Below are 19,083 nucleotides of genomic sequence, written 5' to 3'. Positions count from 1 at the left end.
ACAGCAGATTTATGAACATGGGTCTTTTTAGACACTTAATAAATAAATAAATAAACAGACGAATAATTACTCAGGTTAATTAGTATGTTAACCTTTGTGAAATACTCGTGGGCCAGTATCTGTATCTCAACATCCAGTGTAAAGCAGTCAATTTTCTTTTATTTAACACTAAAGGTCTATGGTCCTAAGCACTAGAATGATTTTACAATAAACTTTAACTTATTTCCATGATTTTACCACAATAAATATAAAAAGCTCCTTGTGGTTTGACAAATACACTATATTGTAATGAATAATAAAACAAATTCAATAAAATAAATGAGGATTTATAAATTGCAGTAGCAAGAATAGAAGTGCATGACAGCAATTATTATTATTTTTTGATTACCAGAAGCAATAAACTTTTCTTTTTTTGTTAAACATATAGTTCTAATTGCAAGAATATTGACTTCAGTAAGCCATTTGTTCCCATAATTTTACCAAAAAAAACAAACAAAAAAACATATGCATATCCTGTTTTCATGCACCTCCTTGTGGATTTATAGGTAAACTACAATATATAGATTATATATTGTACATAAAAAAAAAATGTAGTTATATTATCAAAATTTTTAATTAACAAACACTGTTTTCTTTTACATACAGAGTTTATTTAGTTCTGTTTTCTCTCCTTGATGATGATGATAACAACATTGCATGACAGCAATATTTAATTTTAAGACCGCCCAAAGCAATTAATGAAATTTTCTTCTTTTATTTAAATTGACCAGAGTTCAGGTACATTGGTCTTAAGTGCAAGAATAATATTGATCTAAAATCCACCTTTGAAGATTTGAACAAATGAACATTTGTTTACCTGAATACATAAGGAACAAGTGAAAATGATCAACGCAGTCACAATTACAGTGGGAAGCGAAACATTTTATGAAACAAAACTTTCAATAACAGCTCCATGCAACAGAAAAAAGTAAAAAATATATAAAACAATTGATTGAATTGGAATGGCATGTATGCAGCAGCTGAATTTGAATGCTTCACTGTAAAAGCAGATCAGTAAGATGGCTTAAAAGTCAAAGTCATCTGCTTTGGCCTTCTTCTCCTGAGACTCAACCCAGGCCTTGTTGATAGTGCGTTTCATCTCGTCATCTCCATCCGTGTAGATCTTCTTCAGGACGCTCATCAGTCCCTCGCTTGGATCAGCATTCGCATCCAAGTTGGGTTTGCTAAAGCAGACAGGTTACAATTCTATTAGCTTTTATCACTCTCATTTTTTTATGCATAAATCTGCACCATTCAATTTAAATGTTGCTTTAATATACATATTTTAAAATGTAAAACCAATAGAGAATTAAAGTGTGTGCATTTTACTCACTCTTTCTCCTTAGACTGTTTTTCTACTTGTGTCAAGCAGTCCCACTTTTTTGTTGCCTTCTTCTTGCACATAATAAGGACCATGTCTGTTTTGATCTGTAATCAAATGAAGTGCAGCCTCTTTATCTATACAGTTTTACAAATCAAATTTCCAAAAAAATATACAATAACAAAGAAAATTACAAACCTTTTTACTACTCCCTGCTACAATAATGGGATATAAAAGGTTGTTGACTGTCATTTGATGGTTCTTCCCATCCAGGTCTTTGACCAGAACATTGAAACCTCTGTGAAAACAGAAAAGCAGGACATTAAGAACACCATTATGGTGCCCATTTATTTTGGTTGAAAGGACCTTCATATGCATAAGGAAATGATACACACACACAATTACAAAGTTCTCCCTAACCAAATATTGAAAGCATAAAAAATAAGAAATATTCCACCATTTTACCTGAGTAAAAATTATAAACTAAAATAAGGCAATATTCAGTGTGAGATCACACCTCTCTGTGAAGTTGGCCTCAACATTTTCAGCTGGAATAGTATGTACACCTTTAAGTGTGATGTAGATTTTGACGAATTTGTCAGACTGGTCCCATCCTAAGAGAGAGACAAACAATGACAGGTGTATTAGACCATGCATATCATTGTGTCATAGCCTATGCCTATTATTATTAGGTACCAACGCACCATAATTATTAATCTTAACTGTGTATCCTTTGAGTGTTGTGTCCGTTTTGTCTCCAGAGTCTTTCTTGGCTTGCTGCAGTTTCTGCTGTCGTTTCTGTTCCAGCTCTTTCTCGATCTTCTTCTGCTCTTGCGTTAACACATCCCGCACGCGCTGGCGTTCACATTTCTCCAGCACACTCGTGATCTCTTTAAGATCACTCTCGAGACCGGCGATCTAATCACACAAAGTCAAGTCTGAGATCAAGTACAGAAGCTTGTTTACGTGTTCATTACAGCAGAGGATGAGATCAGAAAACAGATGTCATCTCACAGACAAGTGACACTTAATTCACCCAATGTGTATATTGTCCTATAAAACACGAGTTTCATTCACGTTCATAAGCTTCTTTATATCAGTGCACGAGGCTTTAATGGTACAATAAGAACGAACTAAAATGAATAAAACACACACACACATAACGCACAGTCCATTATACCATCTCACTGATGTCCATCGCTGTCCTGAAGAAACCTTAGAAAACTACCTTCTGCAGTTTCTAACTGAAGTGATGAAAATGAACTTTAATTTCAGTCTGATGCCGCGCTGCGTGTGCGCTGATATGCATTGAGCGTTGTTTCTAGAAGGATTCTTGCTTCCGCGTTAATGTCAAAATAAAAGTCCTCCTTTTAGTTGCCTTTGATGAACACAATTAAAGGGACAATAAGTAACTTTTTAGGTATTTTATTATCTAAAATCAATATTTTTATTCATAAATATGCCCTCAATGGTGTACAAATACCTATGCCAATGTTTAAACTAATCCTTGTAAATGAAGAATTTATTATCTTTATATACATGGGACGGGTAGCTCGACGGAGGCTTCCATGTAGTTCCGCCATCTTGCAAAACTATAATAGCAGAGAGGGACAAAAAGTACTAAGCCAACGCGTTTCCACAGCGCGTTTTCGGTCAGAGCCAGAAACGCAGGTGTAGAGCAGTGAGAGGCGCTTGAAACTGCACCGGCAAGTTTAAAAGTCTGGATTGCATTCTTATTTTGGACCATACATATGCCGCGCCACAGGAGAAGAAAACATCATCGCCAAAACAGTAAAAAACAGAACGTAAAAGGAAACGTGACCGTAGATTACAGAAAACAAGAGTTAATGTCGGGGAAGCTTTTTCTAGGTGGAAAGAGCTAATGCTTGATAAAGATTTCAAAAGAGACGCTGAAGTGGCCAGTTTTCTTCTCGACAGGTAAGTCAGTGTTACAATCTATATTATAATATTTTTTTTATATCTAACAATGCATATAATTAAGAAAATATAACGAATAAATTAGACATAACTACTAATTACAATATTTCATGTTTTCCACAGTCAGTAATTCATACTGTAACATTCGTTTGTTAGTTGCCATGTTGCAGTTTGTTTGAAATAACACACCTGTTCACCTGAAGGAAAACTCGACGAAGTGCTATTAGAAGACATCCTGTCAAAGCTTTTTGGTACATATCGCATACCGTAGATGCAACGCGCATTATGAAAAAGCGAGGCGCTGGAGAGCAAAATTAGTTTGAATGCAAAATACAATTTCACCACTAGATGGGAGTAATTCCTACTTAGTGTAGGAAATACTCCTTCCGGTTTGTCACAAGTTTCGGAAAGTTTTTTTCGAGTATGGCTCTGTGTGACGTTAGATGGAGCGGAATTTCCTTATATGGGTCCTAGGTCACGTCTGCCGGAAGAGCGCGCGCTCCTGTATAGCAGAGCACTGAGAGCAGAGGCATTCAGTGATCAGAGCGAGAGCGTCGCGAAATGTCACAAAAGAATTGTTTTTGTAGTTGCCAGGGCAAGACAACCCTGCACAGATTACAAAAAAAAAAAAAAAAACAGCATTAAGGGACCAGTGGATGGAGTTTATTTTTACAGAGCATCAACGGAGTTGTGCAAGTGTTTGTTCCCTGCATTTCGAAGATGCTTGTTTTACAAACATGGCCCAGTTTGACGACGGATTTGCCTATAGTTTATTTCTTAAGGATGATGCAATCCCAACGAAAAATGGTCACGATCGTGTGTTGGAACCGCAGGCGGTGAGTAAAACTGCTTCAAATATCTCTGCCTTCTTGTTAGTGCGTCCCCTCCCATGCCGAGACCCGGGTTCGAGCCCCACTCGGAGCGAGTCGTTGCTGCTGCTGCTCTCGTTCAGTTTCAGCCTCTGGATCTGATTCTGGATCATAAATATACGCTGAATCTGACTGTTAGCCATGGTTTGTTTTGGTTGGTTTTGTCCTCACGGTGTCACAGCTTCCAAATGCTCTCAACAAAAGCCTACTGGCGCTCGTGATTCTTTAGCTCCGCCCACACGTCACGCCTCCAGCCGGTCGTGTTTTTCCGGGAAAAATCGACTTTCTTTCTCTTATGAATATAATAAAACTAAAGACTTTTTGGAGTTATGAAGGATGCAGTACTACTCTATAGGTACTCAAGATTAACAGGATATTGAGTGAAAACGAGCATTTCACCCCCCCCTTTAAGCTTCTAAATAATTCTTACAAAGACCAAATATTCATAATCATGAAAAAAAGAATTACACTGATGCAAACCTATTACATTACATATAGGGAAAATGTATTCTTAACCTAATAAAATACAAAAATATATACTAAATTATAAATTTTTTTAATGTACTCATAACGTTCAAGATGTATAACAGCAACCAGAAAATATACTCAAAACATTTACTTGTTAACAACAAGTTACTTGTTGCTCATTTGCCAATGTACAAATAAAGTTAAAACCTAAAAAATAAAAATAAATAAATAAAAAGAAATCACAAAACACGAGTTTTGTAGCACATTACACATTTTTTATTGTCTCAAATGTCATTGATTTCCATGTCTCTTAGTTTTTCTACAAGTTGCTTTCTTTATTAAATGCCTCACAATGAAAAAGCGCATGTTTGACTGATTCTGTTATTTCACAGTAATTGCAGCTATCTCACTCACTTTTTCTTATTATATGCAATGAACAATTAAGGTTAGAGTGTCCTGATTGGATCCTGGTTATAACCGTATCTTATCTTCTGTTCCCATATATCTTTCTTTCAATCCCCACTTTTTGTGGAATGCTAAATAAGTGTTTCCCTTTTGACTCTTTATTCCATACATCTGGCCACATACTTCCAACTGCTGTTTTAACAATACATTTTACGTCTGTTTTCCTTAAAGACATTTCTACTAAATCAATCTCTTCTTTTCTCAATGCTGACTTAGCCAGCTAATCCACCTTCTCATTTCCTTCTACACCATAAAAACCATCAAAACTGTACTCTTACTCCTGTTTGATTTATTCTATATAGATTCTGTAAAATTTCATAAAGTATATCCTGTCCAGATGCTGACCACTATTTAAACTGTTTAATACTGAATATGAATCTGAACTACACTTACAGGATTAACCCCCCCCCCCCCCACCACTGCAAATTTATTGCAAAGTTTCCATAAATTATGTTGTGAATACAGATATATCGTTAGATAATCTCTTAACAGTGCTATATTTAAAATAAAGAATATATATATATATATATATATATATATATATATATATATATATATATATATATATATATATATATATATATATATATATATATATATATATATATATATATATATATATATATATATATATATATATATGGCTGCTGCTGTTTTGACCCATCCGTATATATATTTATGAATACTGTTAAAATAGTTTTGTTTCAGATATTGATCCACTTCTAATTCTTTAGGCATACACCTTTCCTTTTCATTTATTTTAAAATGCAACTGGAGATCAACCATTAGCAGATCTGTTACCCTAAACAATTTGCAAAAGTTATACTTTGCTGTTTTAGGATACAGCTGACAATATTGCCGACAACTGGCTGCCTTTGGATGGTTGTCACGGCGAATCATAGACTGCGATTCACTTTTGAAAAGTCCACAGAGGATTGTAGCTCTGAGCATCTGTTATCACCAGCCATGAAATTAGTTGTGTGCAAAACAGATTCGTAATGCACAATAATCAGTAAACAAATCAGAAAATATGAAGAAAGTAATCCACATTAAATAGTTTGTGTGTAATTGCAGTACATGGCCGGATAGGGGCAGAATGCCACTACTAAGTAATCAACACCAGAATCCCTGAATATATTGAAAGTTTGGTCATTAGATGTCAAAGGATTAAACTCACAAAGGTGCTTTAAATGTCGTACACTTTGACAAAATCTGTATGATCTGTATAGTTAAAGCCATAAATACCTGTCACCTGTCAGCTCATGGGTGTATGCATTTAAAGCAGTAGTTAATTACCTTTGTGACTACAAAGCCTCCCATTGCTTACAACAATATTCTATATTTTTTACTCACAGTTTCTACCCAATAAATATTTTAGAGATTGGCATTTTAATCATTTTAATTCAGCAACAGCATTTTTTTTTCAGTCTGGCTTCACAAATGACACTTTCAGACTTGAAAAAGCATTGGACACATGAACAATCCTTGGAGACACATTGAGAGATGACCTGCCCCCTACACTTGCACTGTGTTTGTAGCAGTTCAAGACAAGAGAAATAAGCTCTCTTCAAGACAATTGTCTGATTATAATGCTGACTGGCTGTATAAATATGAAATCTGGGCATGTTTAGACAGCAGATCTGTTGAGCATATGATAGGCCTACAAATAAGAATAACAGGGGACAGACTGAACCTTCTGTTTTAAAATTCCTCCCTCACAGCTTGAGGCAAGAGGTAAGTTTGCTCATTATGTGTATGTTGACATTTTTCTTCTTTTTAAGCCAGCATTTACAATGCCATTTCGTATACTTATCTACCATTCTGTCATTACCACATAATAAATAAATCCCCTCATTAAAACAATGCAACTGAAAAGAGGAAAAAATCAGACAACAACAAAATAACAACCAACAAACAAATAAATCCCCTCAATAAAACAATGCAACTGAAAAGAGGAAAAAAATCAGACAACAACAAAATAACAACCAACAAACCAGCTCGTTAGGTGCTTCTCTGCATGACATTGGTTGGAGTTCAACCCCAAGGCATTCATAGAAAATAAATAAAAACTAAATAAAAATACAGTTCTAGTAAGTTCCTGTAGTATTTTCCAAGCAATCTTCCTTTGTTAAAAGATACAAGGTGACGCGTTCTGAGATAAAATACTAGCATATGTCAAATTGCACAACTTTACAAAGAAGATCCATCATGTAAATTAAAGTGTAAAACAGATATAGGCAAGGCAAGGCCAGGCAAGTTTATTTATATAGCACATTTCGTACACAATGGTAATTCAAAGTGCTTTACATAAAAGAAAGTAAAATAATCATGAAGAAAAAAATAACAAAAATAAAACAAGCAATTTTAAAACTTTTAAAATAATTAAAACATTTAAAAACAGTTAGAAAATGATTAAAAAAAATATAGAGAGGATTAGACACCACATTATGCTTCTATAAATTGTTATGATATTATGTTAATTTGTATAAATTAATAGTAATAGAAATTAAACATAAGTAATTTTAACCCACTTAAGCCTGCAGGCAAATAAAGTTGCTGTAAAGCTCTACCAGTGGTTTCCCGTATAAATTATTATTTTTTGTGTGTGTGACAATACTTTAAAAACCACCGCTGTACAAGTAGACAATCTTAGGAAGAGCTTTTGACAACTTGGTGGAAATGATGTAGAAAGTTGACCACATATAAAAATGTCACAAGAGGACGGGTCCTCATTCCGTGTTGCAGACCAATCAGAAAAGATTTACTCCATTCTCCTGGAGCTACCCTGCCTCTGGCTCTCATTAAAAGGAGATTGCACTGTGTCCCCTTAAAATGAAGCTTCGGACCAACCTGTGAAGGGAGCATGATTTATGATTGATTTGAAATGCTACCGTCGTCATATTGTCCAAGGGAACCAGGATGTAGTGCCCCCTTAAGGCAGGCAGGAAGGTTTTTAGGGCTAGAAAAACCGCCATCATCTTGAGGCATTTGATGTTTAAGCATTGCTCCAGGTTTGTCCAGCATACGAACCCTAGTCCGCCCTTGTACAGAGCTCCTCAACCAGAGTTGGAGGCATCTGTCATGACCACCCTCCTTCTGGAGTTCAGTCCCAACGGGACACTTAACTGAAACAGGTGAGGGGTTTTCCAAGGGGACACAGCTCTGATGCAGCGGTGGGTTACCCTAAGATGAAAACATCCCAAGCTTCAAGTGTTGGTTGGGACATGGGCTTTGAGCCAATGATGGAGTGGCTGCATGTGAAGCATGCCCAGACGAGTCACAGAGGAAGTGGATGACATGAGACAGTGCGTCCTCTGGAAAGCCCTGAGGGGACGTGAAGTCCAGAGTCTGAATGACGCTGCTAGACTCTGAATTATCAGAGAGCGTTCCAACGTAATCCATGCCCGCATCTGGGCCGAATCAATAAAAGACTACTTACTGGCTGGGAGACAGAGAGCTTTTGGCTGAATTGATTCTCAACCTCAAGCTGTTTCTGGTTTCTGAGCAGCAGTAACCTGGGAGCAATGGTTTCCTGTTCCGATCTGGCTAAAACCAGCCAATCGTTGAGGCAATTCATGATGCTTATTCCAATCTGTCTCAGAGGGGAAAGAGCCATGTCCATGCACTCCGTAAACGTGCACGGGACCAGAGACAGTCTGAATTGCAGGACTCTATATTGTTAAGCCACCATCATGAACGCCGATCTCAAGATCAATCTTTGGTGAGGGGATGATCTGGATGTGAAAGTAAGTGTCTTTCAGATCCACTGATTAAAAATAAATAAATAAATAAATAAATAAATAAATAAATAAATAAATAAAATAAAACAGTCCCTGGGGCATATTTGCATATGTATCTGCCTCAAAGTCACATTTTTTCATAAGCGAGCAGTTCAGATGCATGAGATTGAGAATGGGCCTGAGCCAGTCATCTTTCATGGGAACAAGGAAGTAACGGCTGTAGCACCGCCATCATGTGAAGTGTCAAGCCAGCCTGGTCAGCCACTGAATAAGCCCTGTTCACTAGAGTGGAGGTAGTTTAGGTTTTAGATGGGTGGGTGATGAAGGCCACAGGTGCACAACAACTCCCTCTTCTAGCTTGCCCTAACCTCATTCTTCAGCCCAGGTCCTGCTGATCACTAAATTAATCATAATTAAATCATTTTAACATAAAAAAATTCACTTATAGTTCCTCATATATAAAATATTGTGCAACTAATTCCATTTAGGACATTCCTGTGAAATGTCTGGGCATTAATGCTGTTGATCTAAAAAGTTCACAACACAGTTCTTATTATTTAAAACTTACCAGTATAAAGCAGAATGTCATACTGTGACATACATGTGTTGCTCTTCTAAAGCTGAATCTAACATCTGCAACTTTGATCTTCTGAAGGTTTCTGAAGCATAAGCTTCAGAAATATTTAGTGAATTTCCTGCTGTTCACATGCCACTCAAAGCCCACTAGTTGCTTTTAAATTAGATCAATGCTTTCTAAAATCAAAGCAGATTCGGTCTGTGCTTTGTTCTTTAACAAATCAAAAATTAAACATATTGGTATAGTAGAGCTTAAGTAGAGTAAGTAGAGCTTAAGTAGAGCTTCACTTCTACTGAATTCATATGCAGGCATTCCAGGCTGATTCCAAATGAGAAACCAAATGAGTTTAAATGTGACCTTTTTCAAGCAAAAGGTTTCCTGTTTAATGTTTTTAACCTGTGCGAATAATTTTTGTGTGAATTGCTCTCCATTTAACTTCATAGAGAAGAGATTAATAAAGAGTTGCACATGCAGGCAAAAGTGCATATTCCCCCTTTTTTTTTGCATTGCCACTGGTTCATTTAAACAAAATCATGAAGAACTTTTACAATATCAATTTCATGAGCTACTTGTGTGGGCTGTTCATTCTGATGTAACCATAGGCCTTGCAAATTCAGTATGAACACATTGCAGAAAAGAAGCTTGCAATCTAGTAATTTTGGGTACCTCTAATTTGAGCTCAGAGAAAGTGAAATAGAGCAATGTTTACAAAATGATTTAGTCTCCTTGTGCTTAACATGGTTGTTCAGCATCTAACTGTGACTTTCTCTGTTCTTTTGGTCAGTTCTCTTATGCCCTTCATGTAGTTCCAAGCAAAGGAATGACAGAGCAAAGTCATATTTATTGGAAAGATACACAAGTTCTAGATGATACACATGATGTTGAGCTGGAATGAGGCATGACAGTTTTCATACACTGCAGAAACACTGATCCATAATAAACATGCTACCATGATGTAATATATCTATAATCTCTACATAGACATTGGAAAACAGTGGAAAGTAAGTCTGTAGTGAATTATGATGAATACTTTTGCAAGTTATTTTAATTTTATATCTTGTGTCTCAATCATTAAGCTGTGATGTACAGAACAGCTGAAAGACTGACAATCGATAGCTTAATTAAATACTCAACTTTCACAGTTTGATCTATGTAAGTTTTGAAACCATGTATAAATCAGTCATAGGAATGAATATGTTTCATCATTTTGAGAAGTCATAGCCTAATGGTTGGAGATCCGGACTCGTAATCCAAAGGTGCAAGTTTGAGTCTCGAGCCGACAGGAATTGTTGTGAGGGGAATGCATATACAGCGCTCTCTCCACTTTCAATACCACGACTGAGGTGCCCTTGAGCAAGGCACCGGACCCCCAACTGCTCCCTGGGCGCCGCAGCATAAATGGCTGCCCACTGCTCTGGGTGTGTGTTCATGGTGTGTGTGTGTGTTTACTGCTGTGTGTGCACTTTGGATGGGTGAAATACAGAGCATAAATTCCGAGTATGGGTCACTATACTTGGCTGTATGTCACATATGTCACATCAATTGAGATGTGGGTATTTGGATTTATTTAGCAAATAATTAATATGATTTGTAGGGATGTGCCAGTTTTAATATCAGTACCGAATGGTACCCGGGCAAATTATAAATGGAAATGCGTGCCATTAAGTAGTCGTTGGGAATTACATAATTTCCTTATTATCTTCAGCTGGGATGTTCCCATGACAATGCAGCACGTGTCCGTCAGCAGATTCATGATGGACATCGACATAAAAACACTATACATTTTATATTTTAAAAAGTTCTTTATATATTAGTTTTTATATATTATATAGCATATTTGTAAATATGAAATGTATTTTATGCAACAGCAACCGCACATGAAGGCATTTTTCAAAAAAGATCCCACAAATTTAACTTGGAAGAAATTCAAATGTTCCACATGTGTGGAGATGCATGCTCTGAGTTCTCTACCATATGGTAACAGGTGATTTGCATCAGAACTGCTCCACTGTTCATTAGGCCTATGTAAAATCTTGGTTAGAAAGCGGGGAAACCACTAACATTACTTTTTGTTTCTATTTTTAAAGAAGCTTCTAGAATTTTTGACTAGATAGTCAAGGCCTTCCTGAATTATGGAATGTTCTGTATTGTTCCCTCAGGTCGGTGTCAATCAAATAGCTGGGGACCGATGTCCTTGCCAAACGAGTCTATATTTTGTCGGTAGTCCCTGTTCCTCCTCTGTCTCTCCATGGGTCAGTGCATGTCTTTATCTGAATTTTACACCACAGTCCTGCTGTACAACAGATGCTGAAGCTGATCTATAGAAAAAGAGAGAACATCTATCCTGAAGTCTCATTTAAGTTGATTGTCAATTTCAGTAAACTCCTTCAGTCGACACCTAGCAGTGTCATTTTTATTGACCGTTCAATCTTTAATTTCAGCACAGAGGCACGACAAGTATTTGATGAATGTTTTGTCCCCACTGCGTGTCTGGTTTTGACATTAGATTAAGAAATAGAGAGATCAGAGGGAATGAACCTCGCATGGCCAACCATCACAATCAGAGCGATCCTGCTTTCCAAACCTAACTGTTAATCCAATCAAAGACAGCACAAGGACGTTTATGATGAGTCAGTTCCTATATGAAATATAACATGACAAATGGGACATAAGGCCTCTTTAGAGTTTTTTTGCACAACCATCTTTGAATTAATACAAAGGGACCACCAAGGTTAACAGGAAGTGTGCTCTCAGGGTATCCAAAACCCTTTTCCACTCAGTGGAGCAGAGTAACCAAACACAATACAGTTGAGCAGAGTCTGTAAACTCTATGAAATCTTCTTTTATTGAGTCGGGTAATTTAGAATGGTCTGCAGAGAGCATATGCTGATGTGCACGTCAGCATGTGCTTCTGACCTGTTTTAATCATTTAACTAAGATTCAGTCTATAGATTTTGGGGAGGGCTGCCCCCAATCTCGATAGAATTGCAGCAAATGCCATTGGGTTCCTCTTAGCTTGCTACCAGTGCTATCAAATGCCTCCATTCTTTATGGTTTATTATGATCCGGAGACAGGCAGATAGATGAATGTATAACACAACCCAAGCGTACCGTTGAAGGTGTGATATAGAATATTGGATCTGTGTCTCACACCAATGTGAGCTGGTAGAAGCTTTATTTGGAGAGTTGAGAACTTATGGCTTTGATTTAAATTTCTTTAAAGTTCACTTATGTCGGGGTTGACCTTCAAAACCACCCTAATAAAACCCAGAAACATTCCATCTAAATATGTTTAAGTACAGAGATTTAATTTTCTTTGATAGATTTCCTTGCAGCTTTGTCTTTGTGGTCTCAAGTCTCTGTGCTTCTGTAGTAGACTTTAAAACAAACATGCTGTAATAAGTTGAACTTTCAGAAGAGAGATGAGTTTTACACCTCTGAGTTTGTGTAGTCTGCTTATAAATTGATTACAGTTGCTTAGCAATAACCTGCAGTTATAGTTTAAAAACAATTTTATAGCTACAGGTTATTATAGTAATTGTAATAATCATAGACCTCCAGCACAGCATTCAAAAGTTTTCATTCCCCCTTTTCCCCTCTATTTATTATTCTGTGGACCTCTCACATAGTCTTTATTGAAATATCCATATTTCTTCAATGCACAAACTCTTGCTAAGCCTCTGTCTCATAAAAAGCATGGTGAAAGCCATAAATCTGCTTCACGGCATGCCACATTTCTGCTGAGTTCTTGTACTCAACACTGGTGGCCAAACACATTAATCAGCGTACACAGATCCTCTTCTCAAATAAACGGAGAGAGAGGGCCACTGGTGAAAAATGAGTGACAGATGAAAGCTGCATTTGCTTTGTGGGTATCATCTCATCTCATCATATCATACTAGTGTTGAAAAACTGGAAAATAATTCAATAATTCCAAAGGAAACTGGTTTTGATATATTTGAGGATGTGTCAGGAAGGACCTCAAACACGTGTAGCCTATCGCTCAAAGGGTAAGTGATTTAGAGCTCTCTGGAAAATGTTAAACATGCGGTAGCAAGATTTTGACTTCAACCATATATATCATTCTAATGCATAGTTCATTGGTATACAAGTGGTAAATAAATATAGCCACTTAAAATATTTTTGTATTGTCACACATGAGTAAGCATACTGTCAAATAAACTTCCAAGTTATTTCTTTTTTAAAAGAATGAATAATTGTATTTAGCAATGATGCATTCAACTGATCTGATTTACATTATTACAAAGGGGGAAAAAAGAAAATAGTATGATTTAGTATGGGTTTCAGGAGAGATAGAAATATTTCAGAATATTTAGACTTACTGTCATAGGAATACATAGCATTTTACAATATATTAAAATAGAAAATATTCTTTTTACAATGTAATAATATTTTAAAATATTACTGATGTTACACTGCTTTTTGATCAAACAAATGAATGTGCTTTTTGATCAAATAAATGTGGACTTTTGAACTTTTTCAAAAACAAGCAAACAATGAATTTTTATAAAAAATTCAATTTGTGTAAAATGTTGAAAGATAATACATTTTGTATACAGACTTAAGTGTGACCTTACCTTAAGTCTGCCTTTTCCCCCAGTATTTAAACCATAGTAGTGCAGTAGCAGTCTGCAAATCATTTCCCAAAAATCAGAACTGCATGTAATTAAAACAGGTAGTAACAGTGTTTACTGTGTTTTCAGCCGTAATTAGAGACATAGACATGCACACAATCACTTATTCAGAGAACCACGGTACTGTAAACTGACTTTAGTCAGCATGCAGCTGGACATTTCCTGACTACAGAACAATTTCTCCCTGTTCTCCTTTATGCCTTACACATTCCCACCACATGTGAAAGTAGCCAAATATTTACGGAGACAATCAGGTGTGCCAAAGATTTTTTTTTTTTTATAGTTCTTAGACTCTACTTTTAGCCGTTAACAAATTAAACATCGAGTTTGTCATAGTTGCTGTAGGACACAAGTCTGTAATTGTGATTTTTTTTTTCTTCAATGATGACATTCTTTAAAAGTGTTCAAGAGGAAACTACTGCTGTTGCTATCTGTCTGAGCAAGAACATAAAAACACATTATGTATAAAGCTGGAGCCCTGCTTCTCTTTAAAAAACATTACACCTGGCCTGCTCTCCAGTTTCACCTTTCTGTAACGCAACACCCAGAGAACAACAGATGCCTGGGAAATTATAGCCAAATAACCTCAGTGATGACTTCTAACAATTGCTAGTCCATTCCACTTAAAATCTTGATTATAGGCTGACAGAAAAATATGTTTGGAGCTCTCAAAACAAATTAATAATAATAATAAAAAAAGCTGCTAGCTGGTTTATTGTTACACCGAATTTATTATTATTATTTTTTAAAGTTTTTAAGTAGAAACTCCTAGCAAATTTCACTATTCATTATAAGAATCGGCAATAATTAAATGTGAAATTTTTGAAGAAGAAAGACTGAAATTGTTTTATTTTAAAATGGGCTCCCACAGTTTTAATTCCAATACTAAATAAATAAATAGAATAAATAAAAATAAATGAAAATTACAGTGTATGTGTATTGTTTTAATTCTTTTGAGTGCAGCAGGGAAAAAAACAAGATGCATGTTTAACTAAGTTTTTGCTAGTTATGCTCAAGTTTATTACTTTGAAGAAACATTTGTTTAAGTTTTGATTTCTGATTCTGGATGTTGCATTGCACATGTTTCACAGACGGCACAAAACCAAAAGGTGTAAATTAGATTAGGAATTAGTTTCCATTTGTAAAGTAATTCCAGTTTTGGAATCAAGAGGAAAATCTCAGGTAAGAAAACATAAAATATTGCTCTTGTAACCATGTGGTGCTGCATTCAAGTAGATTTTTTGCTCTACATGCCCTTCATTAGCTGTATACCACAGTTCCTGGAAAACAGATTGATTAGTGCTGCTACTGTAAGAAAATCCTTGACATAAAAAATGTGTTTATTAAAATCTATGGTAACACTTTAGAATAGGTAACACTTATTAGTTGCTTATCAGCATGCATATTACTAGAATATTAGCCATGTATTAGTGCTAATTAATGCCTTATTCTACTTGACCTTATTCTACATCCCTAATCTTACCCTACCTAAACCTAACAACCACCTAACTAACTATTAATAAGCAGCAAATGAAGAATTTATTGAGAGAAATGTCGTAGTTAATAGTTAACAAGTGTTACCTATTCTAAAGTGTTAGCAAATCTACCTGCGAGAGCTACTGGTATTTATGGACCACTCCTGTTAAGTTTGTGTTTCATATATGTATTGTAATAAGTTCCGGACAATGTACAACAGAGAAGAGTCTCATCACCTCCATCAGTTCGGTCCTCTATGGTGAAGTTTTGGAGGTAGCCACACCCAGGCAGGCCATTGGCTCGTGGCTGCAATGAGGACATTTAAACAGTTTGAAGGCAGAGAGTTGGAGGAGTCGAGACATTGCTGAATGGCCGGTCTGAGCTTGTAAACAGGTGCTTGCACTAATAAGCGTCCGTCAGTGAGCAGGAATAATACTGTGGCAGGCAATATTCTCGGGTAAGGCATCTACAGTACAGCTTCATTGTTGCATGTGCATGAGCTTCTCACTTTTTTGCAGCTGTAAAAAAGTTATTTTTAATTGATATTAAATTATATAATGATGTTAATGCAGTGATTTACAATTTGTAAAAAAAAAAATGAATTGCTTTTCTTTTCTAATTTGCAAATTCTTGCTAATGAATATTAATATTATGGATATTCACAACTGTAAACATGTTTTGACTGGTTATATAAAAAAGTACTTGTTATGTGATAACATCTAGTTTTATTTTTCTACAAGGTATGATTTAACATGTCTGAATCAAATTAAAGTAATATATTTTCTTAGGGTCAGATCACATAGAAATATTGCATGAATACAGTGCAATCTTAACTTTTGAGCTTTGAATTTGTTTTCTTTTCTTTTTATATTTATGTTACACTCTAATGTTCATGCTCAGACTAAGAGTTATTGCTAAATGTATACTTCTTTAGGATAAATACACTGAAACCATCCATAGTGTTTTGTTATTTAAGACAATAATCTTCAGGTATTATCAGAAGCCCAGATCAGATGAACAGCAGATGTTGCACGCAGCCCGCTGAAGGTTTACTATTTGCTCCTTGCACATTACACAATACAAGCGAACAGAGTCACTTTTGGGAATCTGACAGATCCTTGTAAGTCTGCTGTGGTTTCATTCCCCAGTGGTACGTACTGAGGAGAGGAAATGAGTCTGTATCTAGACTTAAGCTTAATTGCTTTCAGCTCTCATCAGAAGAGCAAAAGGGAGAAATCACTAGTGCTGCTGTTTATGGCTTGCAGTCTGCACTCCTCACCTCTCCTCCTCTTCTCTTCTCTGCACTGGTAAGCCCTAAATCTTTTTAGCAATGGTGCAACTGGGGCTCTGCTTTAGATTCAGAGAAACAGACTGTCTTTGTCTTATATAGGAGAGGGCATGGCATGGCACAGTCTGGCTGCCTGTTTTCCTGCCCTCTACCTCACAAAGTTTATTTCCAACTCAAAATGTGAATTATAGGTCCTTGCCCTTTCAGTTCCTAAAAGGCATAAACGAGTCCCAATCACAGCGTTGAAAGCTTATATTTTGAACAGAAAACAGTCAACGGCCACTTAGCAGCCTGCATCTTTTCTGTCTTGAACCAGACTCTGTTAAACATCTTGTTGCAGAGACTATATTGAGCATGGTTTGCTAAAATGTTCAATGGAAGATACATTTTCAAACATCACTGGGTGTAAATTGGCAAAAACGTGTAAAATTCAAGATGATTAGGAAAACAAAAGCAAAACCTTTTAATAATAATAATTATTATTATTAAAGATATTTTCCTAATTGTATTATTAGCAATATTTAAGATGAAAACAGGTAAAATTAACTCTTATTAATGTTAATATGAATATTAACTATTATTAAAAACACTAATTTTGGTAAAATAAATAAAAAAGTTTATTCTTTTTTTATTCATGGGTGGAATAATGAGATTTTTTTCATTATAGTTTTAATTAGCCTAATACTTTTTTTTAACAAACAAATTATTATTTCAGATTTATTTTTATTTATTTTAGAATGTATTTGTTAATTTTCATTTGATACCTTCCTACCTATAAAAGAAAATAATATCTATCTATCCATCCATCCATCCATATGCATGTGTGTGTGTGTGTGTGTGTGTGTGTAAATTTACAGTGCAGTCCACTGGATGAGTAAAAAACAGTTAAGAGTGAAACATTATTCATGAGCAATTTTTGGACTGTGATCAGCAATTTTGATGTCATACATTGGCCAGTCACATGCAAAATGTGGGCAATAAGTATTTTATGGTTGTTGCATGGCAGTTTGTATTGTCTGTTCAATGGTAGAAACATAGCATCTTTTTTTGTGTGTTTTTGTATGTGCATGAGGCAGGCTCAAACATCCCCTCAGTAGCAGTGGAAGAAGAGAGTTGGCAGGCTTTTCCAGTGTGCTTTCCAAGACAAATAAAACCACAAAAAAGAAATGGTGCACATGAAATAAAAGCCTCTGACAAAAAGCAATAAACAAGACCTTCAAAGGCCTTGCAGCTTGCAGTAGCATGTGTTTGGTGTCTGGGCTTGTGATATGGGCTATGGCAGGACGTGATGGACCTCACTGCTCTGTGCCTTAATACTGCATCATCCAATCTAATTAGGAGAGACTCTCCTGCCTGTTTGAGTTCAGTGGTTAATTATTTAAATGTTACCCAGTGAGTTGAATATCCTTATTTAGATGTATCAATTAGAAGAGATAATGCAGAAGGAAATATTTTGTTCCAGTACACAGTCCCTTTTGAGTCACAGATGTGAATCACTTTAAATCTAAAAACACATGTTAGACCAACATTATTTCCCTAAATAGTCACAAACTTCTTAAGTGACTTGAATATACCATTTCATGAGAACTATGTTGCTGATTTGTTATGTGGTTATTGTTATTGGATTATTGTTTTGATCTGTGTGGGCATTTTGTTTGTGCCTTTGCTGTAGTTCTTGTTGTAAGTATTGAGGTTGATTATAGCACGTGTTTATATGAATCTGGGTTGCATTGGCTGGATGGGACATTTTGGATTTAGTGGATGATTCATCTTGTTTTATTGGTTTATTTAATGTTATTATCTGGAAATTTCTGAACACAGAATGGCCGTCAGCTTTCAGTCTTCTTAGACTAATGCAATGGAATAGCTCTCCACATCTGCAAAAGAGAATCTATCAAAAACAACAGCCGCCAGCAGTGTTTTCTGGATCTGTGTGGCATGAGCTCCAGATTTTTCTGTGCTTCTGTTCACATTTCTACCTCAGTCCTGAGGGAGTTCTCTGTCCTCTCATTTCAGCATTTCTGCCATTCCACATCTGCTTCTGGACTTTGATGTGTGTTGTTCCATGTTTATATTTAAGCGCCACATTTACAGAGATGTCCTTAATGTTCAGAACAAAGCATGGAATGAATAAATGATGAAAAAAAGACAAATTCAATCTGAGTACTGTGGTGCAAGCATACTTTGAAATGTTAAGCCATTTACTGTAATTGTCTGGTTGTCAGTATCACAATATCACAGTGTCGT

General features: G+C 35.9%; 2 protein-coding genes across 2 annotated transcripts in view; one reads left to right on the top strand and one right to left on the bottom strand.

Annotated features, from left to right (window-relative positions):
* Positions 1-738: 738 nt before the first annotated feature.
* On the bottom strand, positions 739-2,698 carry cacybp (calcyclin binding protein). The gene is made up of 6 exons (XM_052619063.1): positions 2,541-2,698; positions 2,065-2,278; positions 1,878-1,974; positions 1,559-1,658; positions 1,373-1,467; positions 739-1,223 (listed from the first exon to the last, which is right to left on the bottom strand). The coding sequence occupies exons 1-6, from the start codon at positions 2,556-2,558 to the stop codon at positions 1,064-1,066; spliced, it is 684 nt and encodes a 227-aa protein (XP_052475023.1). The 5' UTR covers positions 2,559-2,698; the 3' UTR covers positions 739-1,063.
* Positions 2,699-15,869: 13,171 nt separating this feature from the next.
* LOC128030919 (tenascin-N) overlaps positions 15,870-19,083 on the top strand; it is a 29,893-nt gene continuing 26,679 nt past the window's right edge. Inside the window, exon 1 of the mRNA XM_052619012.1 lies at positions 15,870-16,005. The gene's annotated coding sequence lies outside the window, so the exon portion shown is untranslated. The remainder of the gene's footprint in view (positions 16,006-19,083) is intronic.

Source organism: Carassius gibelio, chromosome A2, assembly GCF_023724105.1.
Source record: "Carassius gibelio isolate Cgi1373 ecotype wild population from Czech Republic chromosome A2, carGib1.2-hapl.c, whole genome shotgun sequence".
Classification (NCBI taxonomy): domain Eukaryota; kingdom Metazoa; phylum Chordata; class Actinopteri; order Cypriniformes; family Cyprinidae; genus Carassius; species Carassius gibelio.
Note: the sequence above shows the minus strand (reverse complement) of the source record. Positions and strands in the feature narration are given on the sequence as shown.